Raw genomic sequence first — 26,397 nt, forward strand, 5'->3', positions numbered from 1 at the left:
AATTTATTTCTGAATTCTGTCATTCGCTATGTTTGTAATTCTGAGACGTCCATAGCGAAATTGAATACGCACAGACAAGATGCCGAATGGCCATGTTTAAGAAGCATAGATGGGGATGTTTCAGACTGCCCGGAAGTTTACAAAATATACGCTGTTGGGATTTGCGAGTTTGGACCTTACGCGTGTTCACGGATCAAGAAATGAAAGGACCAATGATTAAACAAAGTTAGCATGAAATGAATTTATTAAAAAGGAACGTGCAATACAAACATCCGGGTCTTATCTAGGTATCTGCCGCACACGAGATGTGTGTCTTCTGGCAGGATAGCCCAAAGAAGAAGACAAGAGCTGCCCGGTAACACAAGGTTTTGATATGTATGGGTCCATGGTAAAACTGGCTGCCCCCCGCAGTCTGGTCCTGGGCCGAGATAGTAACTTTCCGCTCCTTATCTGGTGTCGTTTGTCTCCACAGCAACGCCTGGGAGAGGAGGATGCCACCAGCCAGTTTTCTGGGCACAAAGATCAAGGACAGCCACCGTGCTCCACAACACGTCTGATTAGCAAATGGACAACACTTTATCTGTTGATTAAATGTATAAGGTCATATTGAAGCAAATAATGAAAGTACAATAAAAGTAAAACAGTCTTCATGCGCATTAATCATAAGGAGATTTTTCAGCACCGGGGTTGTTCAGACCGTCACACTGGCACTAAATTCGATCGCCAAATATAGCATTTATACACCGACATAGCAATGTTAGTGTACCTTTCAGCACTTTTTGGACAGTTTCTTGTGCTCGTTCAATTTTACGCTATTTTGAATTATGCGACGGGATTCGGGACGCCTTCACTGCTGAATGATCTAACTAGGCAAGGTTTTTGCCATATTTCAATATTTTCTGATACTCTCTCCATTACATTAACGCTTCACGCTAATTAACACGAGCCTGCTGAAGAAATGTCATGAATGCTGTCTCTCCTGTTAAAACCAAGATCATGTTGACACGACCTAAAACACCATGGAGGAGCACAATGATTCCACCAATTGCAGAAATACTCATTATAAAGGTGATTAATCATCCCTTCCTATATCAAATGCAATACCAATTGGTAATAGTAAAAGGAACAAATAATTGACTGAATTAATATTTATAAAGTTGATATGGTAGAACATCAGGTTAGAGCATTGGCCGCCTCACAGTTCTGAGGACTGGGGTTTGAATCCCAGGCCCACCAGTGTGGAGTTTGCATGTTCTCCCCATGACAATGTGGATTTTTTCCAGGCACTCCATTTTCATCCCACATCCTAAAAACGAGCATTATTTGGAGACAAAATTGCCCCTGGATGTGATTGGGAATGCGACTCTTCTCTTTCTCAATGTGCCCTGTAATTGGCTGGCAAGCAGTTTAGGGCGTACCCTGCCTCCTGCTCGATGACAGCTGAGATAGACACCAGCACTCCCGTGACCATCGTGAGGATCAGCGGCTCAGAAAATGGATGGATGGATGGATGTGTCTTCCCAGCGATTTAAATTAGCCTTTGTGCTCATTAACACTCTCTGGGTAGTGCAAGGCTCCAGAAAGGAAACTCAATTTAACATCTCACTTTCATTCTAATCTAACAGGCCATCTGATGTCACAGATGTGCGTCAGCATTGCAAATTTGGTCTCACTGAGCAGAATTTAATTACATGCCCCGAAATGTCTGGAGGCAAAATGCCCAGCACCAGGTGCAAGGATTTTATTATGTGACTTTTTATGATGGATTTTTGTTGGGCTACTGCCTTTTGAAGACTGCTGATAGTTGGTTGATGAACGGACATTTTGCATTATATTTAATTGAGTCCTAACCAGTATTTACAATATATACTTTCAAGGCTTTTCTTACTGAAGCCAAATGTTATGCAAATTTACATCTATGCTTTATTTCATATAAAAGAACATATACATTTTACTTTTTTTGTAATAATTGTTGGGTCTCTAGAATACCTGCCCACACTTTGTGTGAAAGTACACAGCCAAGTAAATTTGTCCTATCATTTTTGTGTGTGTGTGTGGGTCTATGAGTCCACTGTTCAGACCTTGTGCCTTATTGTTACCTAATAGTGGGGCTAATTAATCTATGCACGTATTTATGTATGGTGATGTCAAGGATATGATTTAAGAGCAAGGTAAGCAGAGGTACATGCAGTATTGATGAATTCACATTGGCTTTAGCTTCTCCAACCAGTTCAAGGTGTAGCCCGCCTCCTGCCCGATGAAAGCTGGAATAGGGTCCAGTACTACTGTGACTCTTGTGAGGATAAACATCTCAGAAATGTATGGATGGCTTTTCCAAAGCTTTTTCAAACTGCCATGTAACAATGAATAAAATATAAAACTGTAACAAAGGACATATGCACTTTGTTCTAAAAAAAAAAAACAACTCATGCCGATTGCAGTTTAAATTAAGCACGTACCATCATGATTTTGTTTTCAATAGAGTATGCATTTTTTTACACTGCTTTTAATGCAGTGTGGGTGGTATTCATACTAGCTATTGGGGAGCCATCAGCTCTGGTGTAAAATAATTGTTGGAATCAGCCCACAGCATTCTTCAAAGTCTGAAAAATGATTGGAGCATGACACAAGTTGTAATGCAGTCCTACTAATCTCACACTACACATGCAGAGTAGATGACGTTCAACATTTTGACATGAGTTGGATTAACGCAATTGGTGATGCCACTCAACTGTGAATAATTTTATAATAATCGAAACAAAGGCAGACAGAAGAGGACAGGAAACATGAACACCAAGGGTCCAAAAGATGGACTAATGTATTGATGGGTAATTGAATTCAGGGCTTCTTTATGTCAGAGACTAAACAGATTACTTGGCACATTGATTGAGTCCCTGCAGAAAAACGTGCCTTGTCGTCACATGTCTGATGTCTCGACAAATGATAATACTTGACCATGTGGTCAAACCGGAGGGAATAACGACTTCAGCTGTGCAATGACCCACTTATCTGTATGACCTGTTTTTATTATACATTGGAAATAGTGGCACAAAGGGCTAGAGACTCTTAGAGGACAGCTAAGAAGTGCCAAGATAAAATGACAAAAAAAAAAAAATACTTTGAAATAGAAGTAGATGAGTGACACTGACTGAATCTTTAATTTGTCCAAGGGCAAGTTGGATTTAGAGTTAGGTCCGAAAGGGTTAAGAGAATGACAGCAAACAGAATATGGTCTTTAAACTGTATAACACAGCAATATACCACCCCAATTCCAATTTAGTTGGGGTGTTGAGTTAAGCAAAAATGAAAAGAGAATACAATGAGTTGCAAATCACATTTAACCTATATTTAATTTAATACACTACAAAAACAAGAGATTTAATGTTCAAACTGAAACCATATTTTTCGCAAATCATGAACTTAACTTAATGAATTCCTAAGGGGGTCACAAGCCAGTGCAATTTGCAGGCCGGTCACAAGACCAAATAAATGCAGAGGGTTGCGTCAATCGAGGAGGCTCTGACCTGCAAGACCGTGCAATAAATAATTCCTCCGTAATTTGGACCAAATGTTGTGAATACTCGACGTAGGACGCCCCTGGTGATGACTCCTGTGAACTAAAACCACCATCTGTGTGATTTCAATGGACATGTTGGCGAAGGAAACAAGGGTGATGAAGAAGTCATGGGTGAGTACAGCATTCAGCAAAGGAACTTTGAAGTTCGGGAAACGCTCGAATGACGCTCAATGGACGCCAAATGACATTCGTTTCACTTTGGTTACACGCTGTGTGCGCTAGGGAATTGTTCAGTGGCCGTTGACAGGTCGCCAGTGAGTCGTTCACTGCAAATCAAACGATTAAGTAACAACCAAGTAAAGCTAGAGTTATGACTGACAAATGATAGCCAAACGCGTGCGACGCTCGGCGAACCTGAGTAAAACGTTCCACGGAGGTTCTTGAATTTTCTGCAGCGTTTAAAATTAAACGTTGATGAACGCTGGTCTCGGTGAGAACTTTTGTGCATGTTCAAAACTTTTTTTCCGGACCGGCGTTCTCCGCCGATTCCAAGCGATCATTGACGTTCACTAGCGTTCAAACAATGCTCTTCTGGAGCTATCCTGGCTACTATGGGCGACTACCAACGTTTCCTCAAACGCTATAGAACGCTCACCAGAACGCCATGGTGTGACGGGGCCATAAGGGAGAAGTTAGAAAGGCACTGAACAGAATGAAAAATGGAAAGACAGTAAGTCCTGATGACATACCAGCAGAGGTATGGAAGCAATTTGGAGAGGTGGCTGTGGAGTTTTTGACCAACTTACTCAATAGAACAGTGATTCACAAACAGTGTGACGGGAGCGGTCTTCATTGGCCATGGTAAGTTATCCAATTTTATGTAATTGCTAAAAAAAAAAAAAACATTTATTTCCAAGAAATGTATCTTTATTCATCTATGTAGGCGAGTGAGCCACAGTGACAGACAGAACAAAAAAATCCTCTTCTATTAGATGGCAGGAAGTACATACAGTAATTAATCTATCCATTTTTGGTGACATTTACTTTTGTTGGTGTGCCGTGGGATTTTTTAATTGTAAAATATGTGCGTTGGCTCTAGGTTGGAAATCACTGCAATAGAATACTGACGGGAGAGAAGATGGCAGAAGAATGGAGGAAAAGTGTGCTAGTCCACATTTTTAAGAACAAAGGCAATATTCAGAACTGCGGAAACAACAGAGGAATAAAGATGATGAGCCTAACAATGTATGGGAAAGAGTAGTGGAGGCTAGAATCAACACAGAAGTAAGTATCTGGGAGCAACAGTATGGTTTCATGCTTAGAAAGAGTACCAGAGATACATTATTTGCCATGAGGATGCTCGTGGAAAAGTACAGAGAAGGTCAGAAGGAGCTACATTGTGTTTTTGGAGACCTAGAGAAAGCCTATGACAGAGTACCAAGAGAGGAACTGTGGCACTGCATGCGCAAGTCTGGTGTGGTGGAGAAATATGCTAGAAAAGTACAGGACATGTATGAGGGAAGCAGAACAGCGGTGATATGTGCCATAGGTGTGTCAGAAGAAGTTAAGGTGGAAGTGGGACTGCATCAGGGATCCGCGCTGAGCTCCTTCCTGAACTGGAATCCCCTCGGGCCATTATGTTCGCAGATGATATCGTGATCTGCAGTGAAAGCAGGGAGCAGGCGGAGGAACAATTAGAAAGATGGAGGTACGCACTGAAAAGGAGATGAATGAAGATTAGCTGAAGTTAAACAGAATATATGTGCGTGAATGAGAGGGGCGGAGGAGGAAGAGTGAAGCTCCAGGGAGAAGAGATGGGAAAGCTGGATGACTTCAAATACTTGGGGTCAACAATACAGAGCAATGGTGAGTGTGGTAAGGAAGTGAAGAAACAGGTACAAGCGGGATGGAACAGTAGGCGGAAGGTGTTTGGTGTTCTATGTGACAGAAGAGTCTCCGCTAGGATGAAGGGCAAAGTTTATAAAAGAGTAATGAGGCCGGCCATGATGTACGGATTAGAGACGATGGCTCTGAAGAAACAACAGGAAGCAGAACTAGAGGTAGCAGAAATGAAGATGTTGAGGTTCTCGCTTGGAATGAGCAGGTTGGATAGGATTAGAATTGAGCTCATTAGAAAGCCAAAGTTGGATGTTTTGGAGACAAGGTTAGAGAGAGCAGATTTCGATGGTTTGGACATGTTCAGAGGCGAGAGAGTGAGTGTATTGGTAGAAGGGTGCTGAGGATGGAGCTTACAGGCAAAAGAGCGAGGGGAAGACCAAAGAAAAGGTTGATGGATGTTGTGAGGTAGGACATAAGGACAGTGGGTGTTAGAGAAGAGGATGCACAAGATAGGCTTAGATGGAAAACGATGACACACTGTGGCAACCCCTTATGGGACAAGCCGAAAGAAAAAGAGGAAGGTTGCATCAGGAAGGGCATCCACCTTAAAACTTTGCCAAACAAATCTGAGCATTCATCTAAAGAATCCTATCTTAGATTGGTTGCGGCCCGGGTTAACAATGCATGCCCCCGGCACCTTTCATCTTCAGGGCATTGGTGGAAATTCAGCGACTGTGGGTCGAACACAAAGAAGAGGAGGAGAGCGGATTCGGGGAATGAACAGAGCCTACAACTGAGTGTAGGGATTTTGAATGTTGGGACTATGACAGGAAAAGCTCAGGAATGGTTGACATGATGATTAGGAATAAAGTTGATATTGATACACAGTAATCCTTTATTTCGCGCTTTATCTATTGCGGCTTCAGTCCACCGCAAGTCTCCCCCATCACCACCACCCCCTCCAAAAATGCCAGTTCAGCTTTTATAGCTGATTGGGCTGCACATCATTGAAGCCCCACCCAGCAACTCTCTCTCTCCCTCCCTCATCCCTCCCTCTCTGCCATTTTCTACACTTTTAGAGTGTGTGCGTGACAACCTCTCTCATTAACAATACCTCCAAAGGGCTGTGGTTGATGTTAAAGCTGTCCCTGAAGAACCCAAGCCAATGAGGAACATGTAAAATAAGAGCATCGTTCAAAAAGGGACCTGCGTTCACTTTGTGGACAGCAGATTGCAGAAAAACGGCCCGGTGACTGATGAAGAGGAAAATGACGATCAGCAAAAAAGTCAAACTTTTGGATATGATCAAAGATGGCAGAAGTTACACTTTCGTGGCGCTATTATGGCATGAATGAATTAGTGACACACTACATAAAGAATGATGTGGTAAAAAACCGCAAAACCGCTTCAATAACTTTTCATTAGGAAGCAAAATGTGTGATGAACGTCAAGCTGCAATGAGGGATTCACCCCACGACGACGAGGCTTTTCGGCAAGCAAAGGTTGGTTTGAAAAATTTCAAAAGCATGCCACAATATGGCACAAGCTATCGAGTTTAGCGATTGTGTTTATGAGGTTATGTCCTTGTACACGGTGTTGGATTAAATGGATTAATTGTGCATAACGTTCTCATATTTGCTCTCATGTTCTGCTTTTAATGGGATGCCTCTTAGCTCAGTGGTAAGAGCATTGGTTTGGTAAACCAGAGGTCGTGATTTCGTATCTCACTGGGGCTTCTATTCCCTCAGAAGGGTTGCATCAGGAAGGACATCCGCCGTAAAAACTGTGCCAAACAAATATGAGCATTCATCTGAGATGTTACGCTGTGGCGACCCCTAACAGGACATGCTGAAAGTAACTTACTTACTTTTTGCTTTTAATGCTCTTTTGATATGCTTAATATGCTTAGGTTGGAGTGGAATCCCCTTGGACCATGACGTTCGCAGATGACATTGTAATCTGCAGTGAAAGCAGGGAGCAGGTGGAGGAACAATTAGAAAGATGGAGGCATGCACTGGAAAGGTGAGGAATGGAGATTAGCCGAAGTAAAACAGAATATCTGTGCATGAATGAGAGGGGCGGAGGGAGAAGAGTCTACGGACATCGTGTATGGATTAGAGATGGTGGCGCTGAAGAGACAACAGGAAGCAGAACTGGAGAAATGAAATGAAGATGTTGAGATTCTTGCTTGGAGTGAGCAGATTGGATAGGATTAGAAATGAGCTCATTAGAGGGACAGCCAAAGTCGGATGTTTTGGAGACAGGGTTCGAGGGAGCAGAGTTCGATGGTTTGGATATGTCCAGAGGAGAGAGAGTGAGTATATTGGTAGGAGAGTGCTGAGGATGGAGCTGCCAGGCAAAAGAGCAAGAGGAAGACCAAAGAAAAGGTTGATGTGAGGGAGGACATGAGGACAGTGGGTGTTAGAGAGGAAGATGCACGAGATAGGCTTAGATGGAAAAAGATGACACACTGTGGCGACCCCTAACGGGACAAGCTGAAAGGAAAAGAAGAACAAGAAGAAAAATGTTGAATATATGGCATGGTAATATTTTTTATTTTAATCAGATAAGGAAAATCATCCTAACAACAAAATATTCTTAAACTGTAAAGGAGATAAGTGGTGCCACAAAAGCCAACTCACAATTTATCCATACATTTTTCTGTACTGCTTATCCTCACTAAGGTTGAAAGCATGCTGGAGCCTATCCCAGCTGACTCTCTACGAGAGGCTGTGTACACCCTCAACTGGTTGCCACATCAATCGCAGGGTGCATAAACAACCATTCGCAGTTACATTCACACTTATGGGCAATTTAGTCTTCAGTCAACCTACAATGCATCAGAATCAGGATAACTGTTTTGCCCAGTGTGTCAAAAACACACGAGAAACTTGTTTCCAGTAATTGGAGTTGCTCTGGTATGACAACAATTAGAGACATAAAGACATTGTGAGAACAGTCACAGAGCAATAAAAGGTTGTTATTAATCTGGCAATGACAATACACTTTTGTTTGGGGCTGTGGGAGGAAACCGGAGTGCCTGGAGAAAACCCACACAGGCACAGAGAATGTACAATCTCCACACAGGCAAGGTTGGATTTGAGCCTTAGCCCTCAGAACTCTGAGGCAGATGTGCTAACCAGTCCCCCACCATGCCACCTCAAACAATTCAATTAAATGTAAATGTGCACATTAGAATTCCAAATGAGCCTGCTGGCATGAACAACACACATTCAAAATGTTGACATCTGCGGCTTTATCTAATCAGATGGTTTCATCTCAAATTAAAAATGAAAGTGCAACCAGCAAATCCACAGTAAAATGTCTCACTCTGAACAATGCACTGGTGGTATTTACTCTCTCTTCAATACAAAGAGCCCTTGTCTCAGATGTTTCTTGAGGTTTCATGATACTGAATGTCAGCAGAACACTGAAGCATAAGCAAAGGCTGTTGGAAAACATTTTCTGAGAACTATATAGGAAATGGCAATTAGGCCCAGAATTCCACTTTTAAAGAGAGAATGTTGAAATAATTTCCTGGCGTCGCATGTTGATGTACGTTCAGAACAGCCGCAGCTGTCTTATCAAGGCTCTCAACAGGGAGATGCTTTCATATAATGTCACCCACACTTTCTACAAAGCCTCAAGCATTTAACAATAATTGAACATCGAAAGACAGGGCAAGGTAGTGAAATTTGATGGCTCAGAGTCCTGCTTTGAAAGCAGTAGACACGATGAAAAATTTCTCATCATTCATTTTAGCACGTCTTAAAATAATATACCCATGTTTTCAAAACATGCAAATAAAGCGAAGAAAATAGGTATTTGAACACTGTGCTATACTGCAAGTTCCCCCACTTTGAAATCATAGAGGGGTCTGAAATTAACACCGTAGGTGAATGTCCACTGTGAGAGAGATTATCTAAAAAGAAAAATCCAGAAATTGCAATGTATGATTTGTGTTACAGCTGCAAATAAGTATTTGAACACTGTCGGTCAGCTAGAATTCTGACTCTCAAAGACCTGTTAGTCCGCCTTTAAGAGTCCACCTCCACTCCATGTATTATTCTGAATCAGATGCACCTGTGTGAGGTCGTTAGTTGCATAAAGACACCTGCCCATCTCATATAATCAGTAAGACTCGAACTTGTAACATGGCCAAGACCAAAGAGCTGTCCAAGGACACCAGAGACAAAATTGTACAACTCCACACAGCTGCAAAGGGCTATGGAGAAATTGCCAAAAAAAAGTTCCACTGTTGGAGCAATCATTAGAAAATGGAAAAAGCTAAACATGACGGTGAATCCCAATCTAAGTGGAGCCCCATGCAAGATATCATCTCGTGGGGTCTCAATGATCCTTAGAAAGGTCAGGAATCAGCCCAGGACTACACGACAGGACTTGGTGAATGACCTGAAAAGAGCTGGGGCCACAGTTTCCAACTTGACTGTTGGTAATACACTAAAACATCATGGTTTAAAATCATGCATGGCACAGAAGGTTCCCCTGCTTAAACCAGGACGTGTCAAGGCCTGTCTTAAGTTTGCCACAGACCATTTGGATGATACAGAGGAATCATGGGAGAAGATTTTGTGGTCAGATGAGACCAAAATTGAACTTTTTGGTCATAATTCCACTAACTGTGTTTGGAGGAAGACGAATGATGAGTTCCATCCCAAGAACACCATCCCTACTGCGAAGCATGGGGGTGGTATCATCATGCGTTGGGGGTGTTTTTCTCCACATGGGACAGGACGACTGCACTGTATTAAGGAGAGGATGACTGCGGCCATGTATTGTGAGATGTTGGGGAACAACCTCTTTCCTTCAGTCAGAGCATTGAAAATGGGTCATGGCTGGGTCTTTCAACATGACAATGACCAGAAGCACAGAGCCAGGAAAACCAAGGAGTGGTTCCGTAAGAAGAAGGTCAAGATTCTGGCATTGCCTAAGCCAGTTTGCAGACCTAAACCCCATAGAAAATCTTTGGAGGGAGCTGAAACTCTGTGTTTCTCAGCGACAGCCCAGAAACCTGTCTGATCTGGAGAAGATCTGTGTGGAAGAGTGGGCCAAAATCCCTTCTGCAGTGTGTGTGTGTGTGTGCAACCTGGTGAACAACGACAGGAAATGTTTGACCTCTGTAATTGCAAACAAAGGCTACTGTACCAAATATTAACATTGGGATTTTTCAGGTGTTATTTGCAGCTGTATCACACAAATAAATCATTAAAAAAAAATCATACATTGTCATTTCTGGATTTTTCTTTTTAGATTATCTCTCACAGTGGACATGCACCTACAATGAAAATGTCAGACCCCTCCATGATTGTTAAGTAGGAGAACTTGCAATATAGCAGGGTGTTCAAATACTTATTTTCTTCACTGTATGTACATCTATCCATTTTCTTAGCTGCTTATCCTCACAAGGGTCGCGGGGAGTGCTGGAGCCTATACCACCTATCAACCACACTGGTCCACCTCAAGCTAAGAATTGACAACCTAATGAACCCGTCTGCAGAGGCTCTGTCCTGGATGGCCACGTGATGTCGTAGAAGCCTGTCAACCAGGACAGCCCCAAATCATCCAAAGATCACTAATCACCTGTGTTCCGGCTTGCTCTCAAGTGAATTGTTTTGAAAAGCTAAAACAGTGATCTATATTTTGAGCAAGAATAATCGGACCTACCTTGTTAAGGTGAAGGCCCTTTCCCCTAATCAAGATGGGAGTCTTCTAGAATGAAGGCCAATTACCTACAAACTCCAGTCCCTAGTCGCTGCAGAAGCTTGCCTGCCACCGGTGAAGTGAGCATAATTTGTAGAACCTCGCATCATTGCCTCTCATAGGCAAGGTGCCAGAGACAATTACTAAATGCCGACATCTGCTTTAGATAAGTCCTGGCTATGCTCCTCTTTGTAATCTCTGATTGCCTCATTCTTGTATCCATCCATCCATTTCCTTCACCACTTATTCTCACAAGGGTGGTGGGGAGTGCTGGAGCCTATCCCAGCTGTCAACGGGCAGGAGGCGAGGTACACCCTGAACTGGTTGGCAGTCAATCGCAGGGCACATAGAGACAAACAGCCACATATCAAGGGGCAATTTAGAGTGTCCAATTAATGTTGCATGTTTTTGGGCTGTGGAAGGAAATCGGAGTGCTTGGAGAAAACCCACGCAGGCACGGGGAGAACATGCAAACTCCACACAGGCGGGTCCGGGATTGAACTGGGGGACCTCAGAACTGTGAGGCCACCCAGCTGAGCCACCGTAGCCGACCATCCTTGTATCATTATAGCCAATATGTATCATTATATCAGAGTAGCTAATGTTATTAGTCCTACGCTGGTGTCTAGCCCTACTGTGAACCAGGTCCCTGAAGTTAGCTTCAATATCGTATGCCGTTGTCCCAGAAATACACATTACAGAGGCTACATTTTTAAGGTGGATGTTGTGTGTGATGGAGTCACCTATGACAAATATACAAGAGGCAGTGGACTAAGTAGGAATAGGACTAGCTAAAGGAGTGAATCTCATATGCATCTGAACAGGTTTGGTGTGTTTATCGAGCCGCTTGGGGCTAATGCTTACAGGGTGGTGCAGCTGTGGCTAGAAGCCTTGAAAATGGGGGTACTCTGCTGTCAAATTTTCAAAATAGAATAGAGGGAGAACATGCAAACTCCAAAAGCAAAAGTAAAATGCAAAAATATAAATAGATCGGGGTGCGGCAAAGTGGATCATCTGGAAAGCTTTGGCCTCACAGCTTTGAGGTCCTGGATTCGATCCCGGACCCGCCGGTATGGAGTTTGCATGTGCCTGTGTGGGTTTTCTCCAGGCACTTGGGTTTCCTCCCACATCACAAAAACATGCAACATTAATTGGACACTCTAAATTGCCCCTAGATGTGACTGTGAGTGTGGCTGTTTGTCTCTATGTGCCCTGCGATTGGCTGGCAACCAGTTCAGGGTGTACCCAGCCTCATGCCCATTGACAGCTGGGATAGGTTCCTTCACTCCCGCAACCCTCGTGAGCATAAGCGGCTAAGAAAATGGATGGATGGATAAGTAAATGGGGGTGAATGTGTTAAGAGTTTGTCTCTCAGATACAGACAGTGTCGCATAACTGGAGGAGCATCTGTAGCAGCGTCTGACATCTTGTCCTCCACAGATTCGAGATACCTGTACCAGATGTAACAAAGCAGCCCCACAACATAACATAGGCCTCTCTATTTTTTTTCACAGGAGACAGTGTCCTTTTCTTGGTATGCTTCTTTTTTTGTGTTTGAACATGGAGGTGATTTGCTTTGCCAAGTTCCAGTTTTTTGTTGTATGTCCAAAGGATATTACCCCAGCAGCTTTGTGACTCATTATTTGTCAACAGGCATATCTCCAAATTCCAGTCTCGCTTTTTTTTATTCTTGATTTTGACTGTTGTGATGTCCTCCTTAGTTGTCTCCTACAAAGTCTGTGCTCCCAGTATGTTTTGAGAGCTCCTATCATGCTTTGCAGCATTACAAAGGATAAATAATGTTTAAAGTGCATGTTTTGTGTCAATTCCTTCAGTCATCCTTTAGTTTTATTATTTGCTAGTTATGATATTCTGTTTGCTGTGGCGTGATCATTTGAATTATGATGTGACACCGTCTGAACAACATTGACTAATGACTTGCCAACACTGTCAGTGTGTTGAGGAATGTAAGCTTCTTCTGCTCACAAATGTAATGTTGAAATTGTTCCTCACTGCCTCATGAGTGCCATCATATGGTAGCCTTCATGCACGCTGAAACACACGCTAGCATGCGTGCTAACAATGCGATGAGCACATGTTGGGTTGTATTTCATTGGAGTAGTCTCACAACCTTGACAGATATTGGAACTTTGTGTGCACACACAGCACACAGAAGGTGCCCCATCTATTTAGGAGAAATTTTAAGACTTTTAAGTACAACTTATCACCGTGAAAATATGGTACATTGTGAAGAGGGGAGGACAACAATTTTGATAGCAAAATCTGTGACTATCGGGAGGAGGGACACAAACAGTGAACCGCGAATGGGCAAGCACATACTGTACCATCATTTTTGTTTGGTTCAAGATTATTTTACCAATCCCATTGAAGCCCAATTCAAAACCATTGTCTAATTTTCATTGGTTAATTTCTATTACATTTTTATTTTTTGTTGTGCTATTGTCAGATTCGAGTTATTTATCTGACTACCGTGGGTTTTTCTTTCACTACCGGATGGGTAACAACAATTTTATCCACGTTTGGATGTACCCATTCATCCAAAATAACATTTGTGAGGTCAGAAGTGGTCTATTTTAAATTCCTGTAGTAACTGTCCTTCATATCCATTCTTGACTGTTGGTCATCTCCAGGTAAGCTCGAGCCTATGCCAAATATAACATACACTGTTAGCTACAAGAAAAACTTTCAAGTGTATATTACTAGTTCTCTTTTGGGAGTGATCTTTACAGCAAAGTACTCATTAATTCAGGTTATTTACATTTCCTATGTGATATTTTTGTGGAAATGTGAAAGCAGCCACTGTTTTCTGACTGTTTTTTTTTCCACTGCCTGCATGTTGACAGAAACCGTGGTTGTCGCTCCTCCACCCACCACATTTTACTTTGCTTTTCATACCTGCCTTTCAACAGTATGCAACAAGGAGTGCTATGAACGAGAAAGTATTTGCCTAAAATTTGATATTGTAATATTGCTGGAGAGAAAAGGTTTCAGGTGAGCCCTTGCATAATTTATTACTTGTGAGTCATCATCCAATTTTGACTTTGAAACAGCAAATACTTTTTGGAGTATAATACAATATAGAAAAGATATTAATTAACATGGGAATGCACTTGGTGTTATATATTCAAATAGTAAATGTACATTTTCTTGCCAACTGCTTTTAACACTGCAATATTAAATTAATATTAAATGTAGACAAAAATAGAATATTGTGTAACTTGGCACAATATGGTCAGGCTTTCATTTTTGGTGTCTTACTCTGTCGGTATGCTTTAGTATTGACCTTTACATAGAACAAAGTCTTAATTACAAATTCTTGTGTCTAGCTGACGGGAAATTTGAAGCAAGTGAAGTACTTCTCACAGTTACATGTTTAGTGTCCTCAGACTTTCTGAAGGAAGTTGAAACAAACTGAACAGATAACTCAAGGCATAATGTATGACTTGAGTCTGAATAGGTCACAAGTTCTCATGGTGCTAGTGGCTCAGTGTCACCATATCAAACACTATTGTGATGTAAACACAGAGCGACCAAAAGGAGCAATCTCTTTTTTTCCAACTGATCTCTGTCGCTCTAAGTAAGTTAATGTTATGTGCATATGATACTACAGAAGAGATGGAACGCTCCTGTGTGAACTGCCTAAAAAACCTGATGGTGTTTCTTAACTTCCTGTGTTGGGTAAGTGTCAAAGATGGCAAGTTAATCTTCTGATACACATCAACGGGGTGCAAAACCCAGCATTGTACAGCCAGAATGATAATACAAGGTGTTGTGTCCCGTCTGTGCTGGAGCTGTGTGGTGCGTTTGTCGTTGCCTTTGGGATATTTCAGGGCATACACTCCAAGTTTGCGTCGCTCATCACAACTTTCTGGCCCATCTACCCAGCCAACACTTTGGTGGTCACTGGTACCCTTGTTACATGTGTGTGTTATCTGGGTGTGCTTGGAGCAATGAAGGAAAATCGTTGCCTACTCATCAGCGTAAGTATGAATCCTGATGACATAACCACACTAATCACAATATAGGGTGCATTTTCACGAACACAAGATTCAACATAAAATATACTTTACAAAAGTGCAGTCACTCACATTTGAAAAATGTACGGGTGTGGTCAGTAATGCCCGCAGATATAAAGTTACGGGTGTGGTCCACCAGTCAAGCCCGCAGATATAAAGTTGCAGGTGTGATTAGGAATGGAATCTCAAGACCTTAAAATAACTTACTGAGTTTTTATACCCCAGTATGTAGTTGTTACCTAATACAATAATCAAAATTTAATGGCACTCCACAGAGTGAGACAGACATTTTTAAAGAGGTCAATAAACTCATTATGTTGATGACTTTCGACGTAAATGCTCTCGCAATACATAAAGCAGCTTGGAACATGTGCTTTTGGCATCACTTCCAAACATGCTCAGTACGGTTAACTTGCATTTCCTGTTTCCGGGTGAATACTGATTGTTTAGGATCAGTGTACATTAGTAACAAAACATGTTACTAATGTTTATGAAGTAAACACATAAATTAATGTCGAGAATCACACAAAATAAGCAACGTCTTTCAATATCTATTTTTTCTACTTGTAACAAATTTTACGCATGAGATTTTTCGTGCTCGACTGTGCAGATTTGCGAGTGCAATGGCGCGTGAGCGTGATCACGCCCATCGAATGTGAGTGACTGAAAGTGATAAGACATAATTTTGAAAATGTCATTGAGATATTGATGCAGGAATATGGGCATTATTGTGTTGATTGGTTGCATCCAAGAATGTTTTGATGATGGCTATTCTCTTGATTGGCAGATGTTGTAGGTTTTGATGTATAGTGTATGCTTAAAAAAATAATTTGATTTATTTCTAAATGCTTATATTATAGTGTAATTTTTTTGAATTACAGTTTTTTGTCCTGCTGTTCATCCTGATGCTGGTAGAGCTGGCTATGGCGTGTGTGTTCCTGGTTTACAGCAGAGAAGTAATAAAGTGTTTCTATTGCACCTCTGCAAACATGCATACCTCAGCTTGACTGACTGTAGCCTATCATCGTGAAGATTAACGTGCATCACGCATGATTTATTTTATTTTTCTGGTGATAAAGGTCCATGATGTTGTCAAGTAGCAATTGTATTACTTAGGGCTATAGACTATCTTTGTCTGTTCACTGTCCAAGACCTTGGGATATTGCAGATGAAAGAGTTTCTGTCCATTATACAGCTTGACACATTTTTTGGCAAAGACCTGAATAAAAGTTTGGAAATCTACAGACAGTCGGGTACCAGAGAGAACGAGATCATTAAAGATGATTTTGATGCTGTCCAGCACTTGGTAAATAATGCCATTCATTTATTCACTTACATTTTTATCACATTTTCTCTATTCTTGTCGACGTTAAATATCAAGTTCCCTTTGCCTGAATCAGTGGTGTTGCTCAGCATTAGATTTTATACTTTTTTTTTCTCTCCAGTTTAGGTGCTGTGGAGTACATGGCGAGGCAGACTGGATGGGTAAAGTTCCCATTTCTTGTTGTGTACAAGATCCCTGCACCTCCCCCATCCACACCAACTGGAAAGAGGTGACCCACTCTCAAAAGAATTTTGTAATCTGCACTATCCCATTTTACTTTACGAAACATGTACATTAACCACTGAGCTCAGATATTGACTAGACTACTTTGGAAAAGCCTCGATATGAAGTAACTTTGTTTCAAGTATCGGGTTTTGAATTTAGACTCAAAATGACACATTACCTGAATGTTTCAGGACTCCAAAACACAATAGCCAATCTTTTCACAGAAGGATGAGACATTTGAATGCCTCTTTGCTAAGATATGTGATGGTGGGTCTCGATAATGAGGGTGCCCAAGGAACACCTTGATAAGACAGACTGATGAATATTTCCAAGATTCATGCACATCCTCCCTGACCTGAATCCACTTATTCATTCCTAAATTTTGACATTATCATTCATATCTTGGAATGGTTGTGAAGTCCCTCACACATACACACCAAGCCCTGCCACAAATTGCAAAAAATGCAAAGAAATGACCCTCAAACCCCTCCCCAATATTTTTGTTCAAATAATTACACCGAGGCACGGTAGACAAGTGGTTGGCAAAACAAACCAAAGCAAATTTATTTGTATAGCGCATTTCATACACAAGGTAACTCAATGTGCTTTACAAGATTAAAGACATTTGAAAACAAAGAGATAAACCATTTAAAACAGCACAAAAACAATAGAAATGACAAACAAAATATTAAACAGAAGAATTAAAACCGCATACAGTGCAAGTAACATGATCAAAAAGTGTATATTCTAAAATGCATGAGATAAGAAGAATTTTCAACCTGGATTTAAAAACATTTATACTTGGGGCTGACGTCACCTCTGTTGCAACTTATTCCATTTGTGTGCAGCATAATAGCTAAATACTGCGTCACCATATTTGCTTTGGACTCTGTGCTCCACGATTTGACCTGAGTCAGTCGATCTCAGAGCTCTGGTGGGTTGTATTCCGTAAGCATTTCTTTCATGTATTCAGGACCTAAATCATTTAGTGATTTATAGACCAGTAGCAGAACTTTAAAATCTATTCTAAAGTTGACTGGGAGCCAGTGCAAGGACTTTAGGATTGGAGTTATATCCTTTGACCGCTTTGTTTTGGTCAGAACGCGAGCTGCAGCATTCTGAATGAGCTGCAGCTGTTTAATAATCTTTTTTGGGAGTCCAGTCAGAATACCATTGCAGTAGTCATGTCTACTTGATATAAAAGCATGGATGAGCTTTTCCTGGTCTGCTTGACACATACAAGATTTCACTCTAGATATGTTCTTCAAATGGTAGAAGGCAGTTTTTGTGATTTAATATGACTGTTGAAAGTCAGGTCGGAATCAATCAGAACACCAAGGTTTCGGATTTTGTCGTTGGTTTTTAAAGATAGAGAGTCCATGTATTTACTAACAGCAATTCTTTTTTTTTTATTGCCAAAAACAATTGTCTCAGTTTTGTTGTGATTTAGTTGAAGAAAATGTTGGCTCATCCAGTTATTTATCTGATTTAGACAGTGGCACAATAACTCAATTGAACTGTAGTCATCTGAAGACACTGCTAAATATAACTATGTGACATCTGCATAGCTATGGTAGTCAAAATAAAAGTTTTGAAGAATTTGACCCAAGGGTAGCATATACAGGCTGAACAGGAGAGGTCCAAGAACTAACCCTTGAGGGACCCCATAGGTCATTGCCTTTCGCTGAGACCGAGCACCTCCAATAGTCACAAAGTAGCTCCTTTCCTCCAGGCAGGACCTAAACCATTTAAGGACCGTAAAATTTAGTCCTACCCACGTTTCCAACCTGTTTACCAGAATATTGTGATCTACTATATCAAAAGCCGCACTGAGATCTAACAAGACCAAAATTGACACCTTTCCTGAGTCAGTATTCAACCTTATATCATTTAGCACTTTGATAAGAGCAGATTCTGTACTGTGATGAGTTCGGAAACCTGTTTGAAATTTGCAAAAAAGTCCATTTAAATTCAAGAAATTGCTGAGTTGATTAAAAATAACTTTCTCAAGAATCTTGGCTAAGAACAGGAGATTTGAGATGAGTCTATAGCTTGCTAACATGGAATTGTCCAGTGCTCTGTTTTTTAGAAGAGGCTTAACAGCAGCTACTTTAAGCGCTTTGGGAAACTCGCCAGACTGAAGTGAGCAATTGATTATTTGCTTCAAATCAGGTAGCACTGACTTCAAAATAGTTTTGAAAAAGTCAGATGGTATTGAGTCGAGACAGCTTATTGATGGTTTCAACTAGTGAACAGTTTTTCTCTACAGTTTTTTGGTCAAGTGTGTCGAATTCTGACACGTTAATAGAGTTTTCCCTGAGTGGCTTCAAATGTAAGCTCATTCTATCTTTTTGCTGATTTGTGCTGACCTGATGGATTGTATTTTTTTCACTAAAATAACAGGCAAAGTTATTACATTTGCCAGGTGTTACAAGTTCTGGATCTATCTGATTTGGGGGGGGGGGTTGTAAGGTTGTCAACCACAGAAAATAGAGCATGAGTATTGTTGTGGTTCCTACTGATGATTTGTTGCTGTCTAGCTCTAAAACTTAGTTAGTGGTTAGTATATCTTTCTCATAGTTAGCTTGTGTGGAGTCTACATGGACTTCGTGTGCCAACGTTGTTTTTGTTTGTTTGTTTTTTATATGGGTACTCCCTCCCTTCCCTCCCCCACATTCCAAAAATATGTGTGGTAGATTGGAGACTCTAAATTGCCTGTGGTGTGAATGTGAATGTTTGATTATTTCTATATGGTCTACGATTGGCTGCCAATCAGTTTAGGGCATACCCCACGATCTGCTTGAAAGTAGCTGAGATAGTCTCCAGCACTCCTGTGACCCTTATGAGGATAAGCAGTTAGGAAAATCTGTGGATATCTTCATCCAGAGATAAATCCATAAATACACCACAAGGCAAAATATTTTATCATTTTTGCCTGTTACAGAGGGCCACAAAATTCACAGATTCTGAAAATAGGTGAGTTTTTAGGTCCCCCTGCCCCAAAAAAAAAATCATCAGGGTTTAATCCATCAATCCATTTTCTGAGCCGCTTATTCTTACTGTACTTAAAATGTAATTACTGCTTTAATCGGGAAAACAGATCACACTGGGTCTTTAGGCTTGGGTGTCCTCTGGGCCTGCTGCTCTTGGGTTGGATGCCTTGGGTTCACATGTAGGACTGCACAGGTAGACATGGACAGTGTTTTGGTTTTTTGGAGGGGTGCACATCTAAACAGTATAAGGGCAGTATTTCCAGGAAAAACAATATAAAACACGAGCCTAGAAATTACATGACATTTAAATAATTTATGTAAACGTACCAGCATTTAGTTGGTGACCATGCCAGACCATACACGGCCTTTCCCCTTTATCAGCTGTGATAGCCTCCAACTCACCGTCAAACTATTGAGAACAAGGGGTAAAGGCAAATCGATGGTTGGATGTAATCATTTGGGCAAGAAACTCACCAGGTTGTCAGATGCTCTCATACTTTTGCTGGCATTAAAATGGGTGGGTTTAACAAAAGGTTTTCTCTCTCTCTCTCTCTCTCTTTCTCTCGACACACATATACTGTATGTATGTGTGGATGGAAAGTATGTGTGTGTGTGTATATAATTTAGGCATACAGTAATTATATAATTGTATATGATCATTTCATTGTATTCAGTTCTTTAAATCCTTAAGCCAGGTTGTGGAGGTTAAGGGTTTCACGGTTTTCTGTTATTTCAGGGTTGTCTCATTAAACTGAAGAACTGGTTTGAAGGAAATTATCGGAGCACTGGGGCAGGCGTCGTCACACTCTTTATCATACAGGTGAAGTGACTTCAGGTTTTACTGACCACGACAAACTTTGCTGCACTTTAACTAAAATGTCTGTTTAAACATCATACATTTCAGACAGATCCCTTTTCTCATGAATTACTGAAATTAGTGATACAGTTATTAAAAACAAGTTTTTCTTTTATTTCATGTTTTTTAATGTCATTGAATGTTTTATACAAGCCAATTGTGTCATGTGTCTCATTTTCTTTCAGTTCGCTTGTCTGTGTTTCAACATCCCTCTGTTTTGCCACTTCAGTAGAAACGGACTGGGATACTTGTGAAAATTATATCGCCAGTCACAATTACCTTCTGGATCTTATCAACATACCAGTCATGAACAAATGTTTGTAAATGTTTCAAGAGGTATTTTTTTCTGTTCAAGCTGTGTTCACACTAATTCTTTCACTTTTGAGTCACATAACTTTTAATTTATAACATTCTAAATTCATCATTTCTCTATTTGATTGCATATTTTTTTTCTTGTATGTTATTATTGACCGTTGATTTACTTTTCCAAATGCAGAAAACATGCTGATCAATGTTCCATAATTCAAACTGAATATATAAATTTGAATTAAGTTGGGATGTGTTAAATAAAAATAGAATACAATGATTTTTAAATTATGTTCAACCTATATTTGAATGCACTACAAAAACAAGATACTTAGTTTTCAAACTGATAAACTTTGTTTTAAGAAAATAATCATTCACGTACAATTTTATGGCTGCAACACAATCCAAAAAAAGCTGGGGAAGGTGGCAAAAAAGATTGAGAAAGTTGAGGAATGCTCACCAAACACCCATTTGGAAGATCGCACAGGTGAGCAGGGTAATTGGGAACAGGTGGGTGCCATGATTAGGTATAAAAGGAGCATCCCTGAATTGCTGTCATTCCCAAGCAAAGGTGGGGGGAGGTTCACCTCTTAGTGAACAAATGCGTAAGAAAATAGTCAAACGGTTTAAGGACAATGTTCTTCAATATACATTTGCAAGGAATTTAGGGATTTAATTATCTACAGCCCATAATATCATCAAAAGTTCAGGGAATCTGGAGAAATCACTTCATGTAAGTGGGAAAACCAAAAACCAACATTTAATGCCTGTGAACTTCGATCCCTCAGGCAGCACTCCATCAAAACTGACATCACTATAAAAAAGGATACCGCCACACGGGCTCAGGAACATTTCAGAAAACCAATGTCAGTAAATAGAGTTCGGCGCTACATCCATGAATGGAACGTAAAATTCTAAGCAAAGCAAAAGTCATTTATCAACAACAACGAAAAACACCGCTGGCTTCTCTGAGCCCAAGCTCATCTAAGATGGAGTGATGCAAAGTGGAAAAGTGTTCTGTGGTTCGACGAGTTTATAAAGTTCCTAAAAAATACTTTAGGAAAGTTTTTCATGGGCTTAAAGTATCTGTGTTTTTTTCTCCTACTTTTCTAAATGCAGTTTTGCAATCCTTACCCTGTACCGTAATTTCTCGTGGATAATGCACAAAATTGTCCAAAAATATTTTCAAAAAGTAAATAGAGTGCATTATATTTAGGTATAGATTAAAAATAAAAAGAAAATCACATTGTATAGTCGTATACATGTAGATAGGGTGGTAAAAATAAAAAAGAAGTATACATTTACATTTGGGATTGAATATCTTATGTTACACATTGCCACCACGGTGGCGCAGCTGTAGAGTATTGGCCTGGGTAAAAATCCCGGCTCCCCCTCTGTGGAGTTTGCATGTTCTTCCCGTGCCTGTGTGGGTTTTCACCGAGCACTCGGGTTTCCTCCCACATCCTTAAAACGTGTTCATTGGAGACTCTAAATTGCTCCTAGGTGCGATTGTGAGTGGGACTGTTTCCATGTGCCCTCCAATTGGATGGCAACAAGTTCAGGGTGTACCCCCTTCTTGACCGTTGACAGCTGGAATTAGCTCCAGCACTCCGATGACCCTTGTGAGGATAAGGGTGTAGAAAATGGATGGATGGATAGTGTAGCATATTTGTTACTACTTCACCAAATATCAGAAACGGCTGCCCATGAGTTTGTTTTAGCTTCAACTAAGATAAAAAAAAATGTTGACTATAAGGCCCAGTTATGCAGCCACTTTTAAAAGAAGTCTCATCACCCCTGCCAAAGGAGTGGGCAACCCTGTAGCAGGTTGCAGTTTAAAACAACGAGCTCAAACTACGTAGAAATGAGCGTAATAGGCACATTAAAAAAAAAAAAAACAGGGCGCACACAATTAAAATGCTCGCTTTTTTAAAAATTATTGTAGACGAACGTAGGGCAAGAGCCTTAGCTATCAGCACTGTTGATTCCAAAAATGTTTCCTCATGTCATGATCCTGCCGCTTCAGCACGAGCTGTGCGGGTGTCCGCGCAGGTGCGTTGATTGGAGGGTGCACACCTGCGCCTCATGCAGCCTGATTATGCTGTGGATTTATATGACCGCGATGACAACTGGCCGGGGCCAGTTCGTATGATCTTCATGTCCCGTTCGTGTGCTCCGGTATCCCTGATCGAACCTGTGTGTACCGACCTTCGTCCGTTTTCCGACCAACCTTGTAAGCCTGAATCCTTTGATACTTCTGCCTGCGTTGATTGTTCTCCCGTGTACCGACTCCTGCTGCACCGGACTGCCTGCTCGATCCCCGACCTCGGCATATAATAAACGCGTCTCTTCTTGAACTACCTTGCGTCTTCCGAGTTCCTGCATTTGGGTCCTACTCTCGTTCCGATGGGACGTGACAGAACGAACTGGCCATCACAGGACCCAGCAGGAAAGACCTGGCGTTGCCGGGACCGACGCAAGGTAGACCGTCTGCCGGAGAACCAAGCCTGTCCGATCCGGGTAGGCTCCCTGATGTCCTCCACTTCTGTGTCTTACGCTCCACCAGCGAGGTATGAATTCGTCCCGAACACGTCGCCTTCGGCTACTCATATTCTTCTGGACTCTGACTTTTCGGAATATGAGGAGGACCGTGATTTGTATGACCGGCTGCCTGAGTACGACTCCGATGACTTTGATTTTGAATCTCTTTGCCCGGCTTTTCATCCCAGTCAGTTTGTTTCACCTCCCCGCGTTTCCAGCACCCGAGCGACTTCGCCCTGTAGGTCCAAGTACACCAATCTGTATGAGGGAACCCGCTTGGCCATCTACCCGGGACCTGGTGCTTGGCGTCCGGGTCGTCCTCCTGACCTGTCCACCCGGACGCCTTGTGTTTGGTGGCCTGGATGGGCACCAGACTGGGGTTCGGGGGGGGGGAGCGTGCCCTCCTCCGGACACCCTTCCGCCCACCCCTGCCTGTGTTAATTATTGTCTGTTTTTTCGTTTAGGCACGTCTGGGAGCCGTGCCTTTGAGTGGGGGGGGGGGGTACTGTCATGATCCTGCCGCTTCAGCACGAGCTGTGCGGGTGTCCGCGCAGGTGCGCTGATTGGAGGGTGCACACCTGCGCCTCATGCAGCCTGATTATGCTGTGGATTTATATGACCGCGATGACAACTGGCCGGGGCCAGTTCGTATGATCTTCATGTCCCATTCGTGTGCTCCGGTATCCCTGATCGAACCTGTGTGTACCGACCTTCGTCCGTTCTCCGACCAACCTTGTAAGCCTGACTCCTTTGATACTTCTGCCTGCGTTGATTGTTCTCCCGTGTACCGACTCCTGCCTGCCCGCTCACCTACTCTCTTCGCCCGACGTCCCAACTACCGCTGCTGCACCGGACTGCCTGCTCGATCCCCCGACCTCGGCATATAATAAACGCGTCTCTTCTTGAACTACCTTGCGTCTTCAGAGTTCCTGCATTTGGGTCCTACTCTTGTTCCGATGGGACGTGACACCTCACATATGCCATGGATGGCACAGACGATGCCATGTTGTAGAGCAAGATGGGATCACTATTCATGATGCAATGCATGAGGCACTGGAACTGGACCATCAATGTTCCACAGCGATGCACCAAAGGTGGCTACCATGGATCTTTTTGAGATTGGAAATGAGTCAGATGCTGCTTTTGAAGGCTTGGCCCAAGGATGTGTAATGCAGTGGACAAACTGCACTATGCAAAAATATTTAATGCAAAAAAATGTTCCTTCACAAAGTTCAACTTAAAGTGTTAAATTGTTTATTCATGCAAGACTGTAATCCATGTTATCAACAGTATTAATAAAATGTTATACCATCATTGAGCATTTATTTTCGTTGAGTTGGTTGAGGTGTTCTGTTCTGACAATTACAAGGACCAGGACAAGCGTGTCCCGTGGCCTGTTCCGAGATATATATTGCCGCTACAAGTTGGATGTCCTATTGACCCTTGTATTATGTTGAAAAGAAACCAGACAAGATATCATGAGAAATGTCTCCAGAGACATCATGACTTGAAATATTTGCCTTTCATTCCCTTCATTATGTAGACTTGACATTGCTTCTACCTTTGACCTGTATGCTCCAGCTAATAACAGAATTCCAGTACACACATGCAAGTCAGTCAGATCGAGTGGATTCAATTTCTCTTGAAATACAACACCTCTCTTATAAGTTGGTCATGTCCAGTAGGGTATTACTTTATTGGTGGCCATATGAAGAGTTTAAGTACTGATTGAAACTGACTAAATTGTGTGATCGGAAATCTTCTTGGACCAAGAGTCATTTTGATGAGATTGGAAGATGACTTGGCTTTGGTTTGGTGACGGTGACCATTTTATATTACCGGTACATATTTTATGTTTCCATCTTGATGATTGCTGCATTCCTTGGTTTTCATCTGATGGCAAGATAAAGGCAGAGTCCTCCTTTGAATCTTCCTCCTCATAAGACTTCTCATCATGGGAAAATCGATAACATAGATCATAAACAACATTGTCCTATGCCTCTGAAAGATCCTTTGTCTGTGACATATCTTCATCTGCATCATTATCACCATTCAAATCTGTGAGAAAGCTTTTTCAGATGTAAAACCTCTAGAGCTAATTTTTAGTGTGTACGTCAAAGGTGACATGAGAACAGTGACAAGGCAGGGGAGAGAAAGTTCCTCCTTTACACACACCTGGGTCTGAATGGGTATGTAGAGGTAATCTAAATAAAGTGCCATAATTTCTCGAGTATAATGTGTCCTGAAGTATAACGCGCACCCACAAAGTTGACGTAAAAAAAAAAAAAAAAAAAAATCAGGAAAACCCTTCTACCAATGAATAATGCGCACCACTAATTTGCTGCAATCCATTTACTCAAAATATTAGGAATTATCTGTACTTTTATTTTGCTAGGTTTGGACTTTTTGTTTATTCTTGTATTGTTCTTCAAAAAATCGTCTGCACAACAATCATTAATAATAATCGTTGTGCATGTACTGACACAGTGGTAATATATATCTTGGGACAGCCACAGGACACGCTTGTCCTGGTCCCTGCAATTGTTATAACAGAATCCCTAAACCAACCAACCAAAATAAATGCTCAACGGTCTCATAACATTTTATTAATACTGTTGATAACCTCCTTACAGTCTTAAATAAACTATTTTACAGTTCAACTTAAACATTTTTTTCCATTACATATTTCTACTTAACTATATATACTATACTTAAAAAGAAGCATCTGACTCATCTCTACTCTGAAAAATATCCATTGCCCTTCCTCTCTACCTATTCTACCTTTGTGCATCACTGTGAAACTCCTCATTGATGAATTGGTCCACTTATGATGCCTCCTGCATTCATGAACAGTGATCCCATCTTCCTGCCATAGCATGTCATCTTCTGTGCCATCCACGGCGTTGGTGAGGAAACATTTTTTGAATCCCAAGAGTTTTGGTTCCTTTTATTCCTCCTTATTGTCAGCGCTTTGAGGCGAAGATCCACCGTGCTAACACTTTTAAAAATGAGAGCATTTAAATTGTGTGCGCTATTTT

General features: G+C 41.5%; 2 protein-coding genes across 6 annotated transcripts in view; one reads left to right on the top strand and one right to left on the bottom strand.

Annotated features, from left to right (window-relative positions):
- Window positions 1–492: 492 nt before the first annotated feature.
- LOC133499064 (VIP36-like protein) overlaps window positions 493–26,397 on the bottom strand; it is a 79,723-nt gene continuing 53,818 nt past the window's right edge. The window contains exon 9 of one of the 3 annotated variants that reach the window (XM_061816567.1): window positions 493–509. Coding sequence is in view for 1 of the 3 variants with exons in the window: in XM_061816569.1 (XP_061672553.1) it covers window positions 20,061–20,065 (5 nt within the window). In the remaining 2 variants the exon portion in view is untranslated. Of the gene's footprint in view, window positions 510–19,988; window positions 20,066–26,397 lie in introns of those variants that run through there. The other 2 variants (XM_061816569.1, XM_061816565.1) reach the window with 2 other exon arrangements.
- On the top strand, window positions 13,955–21,146 carry LOC133499066 (leukocyte surface antigen CD53-like). Of its 3 annotated transcripts, XM_061816575.1 has the most exons (8): window positions 13,955–14,089; window positions 14,709–14,776; window positions 14,890–15,078; window positions 15,996–16,070; window positions 16,310–16,420; window positions 16,560–16,667; window positions 20,393–20,476; window positions 20,698–21,146. In XM_061816575.1, exons 2-8 carry the CDS (start codon window positions 14,714–14,716, stop codon window positions 20,764–20,766), a joined length of 699 nt encoding a protein of 232 aa, XP_061672559.1. In that variant the 5' UTR covers window positions 13,955–14,089; window positions 14,709–14,713; the 3' UTR covers window positions 20,767–21,146. The 3 variants fall into 3 exon arrangements, with proteins under 3 accessions (XP_061672559.1, XP_061672558.1, XP_061672560.1); XM_061816574.1 differs by lacking the exon at window positions 13,955–14,089 and having other exon boundaries at window positions 14,317–14,776; XM_061816576.1 differs by lacking the exon at window positions 13,955–14,089 and having other exon boundaries at window positions 14,317–14,776; window positions 14,929–15,078.

The sequence above is a fragment of the Syngnathoides biaculeatus genome, chromosome 4 (assembly GCF_019802595.1).
Source record: "Syngnathoides biaculeatus isolate LvHL_M chromosome 4, ASM1980259v1, whole genome shotgun sequence".
Lineage (NCBI taxonomy): Eukaryota > Metazoa > Chordata > Actinopteri > Syngnathiformes > Syngnathidae > Syngnathoides > Syngnathoides biaculeatus.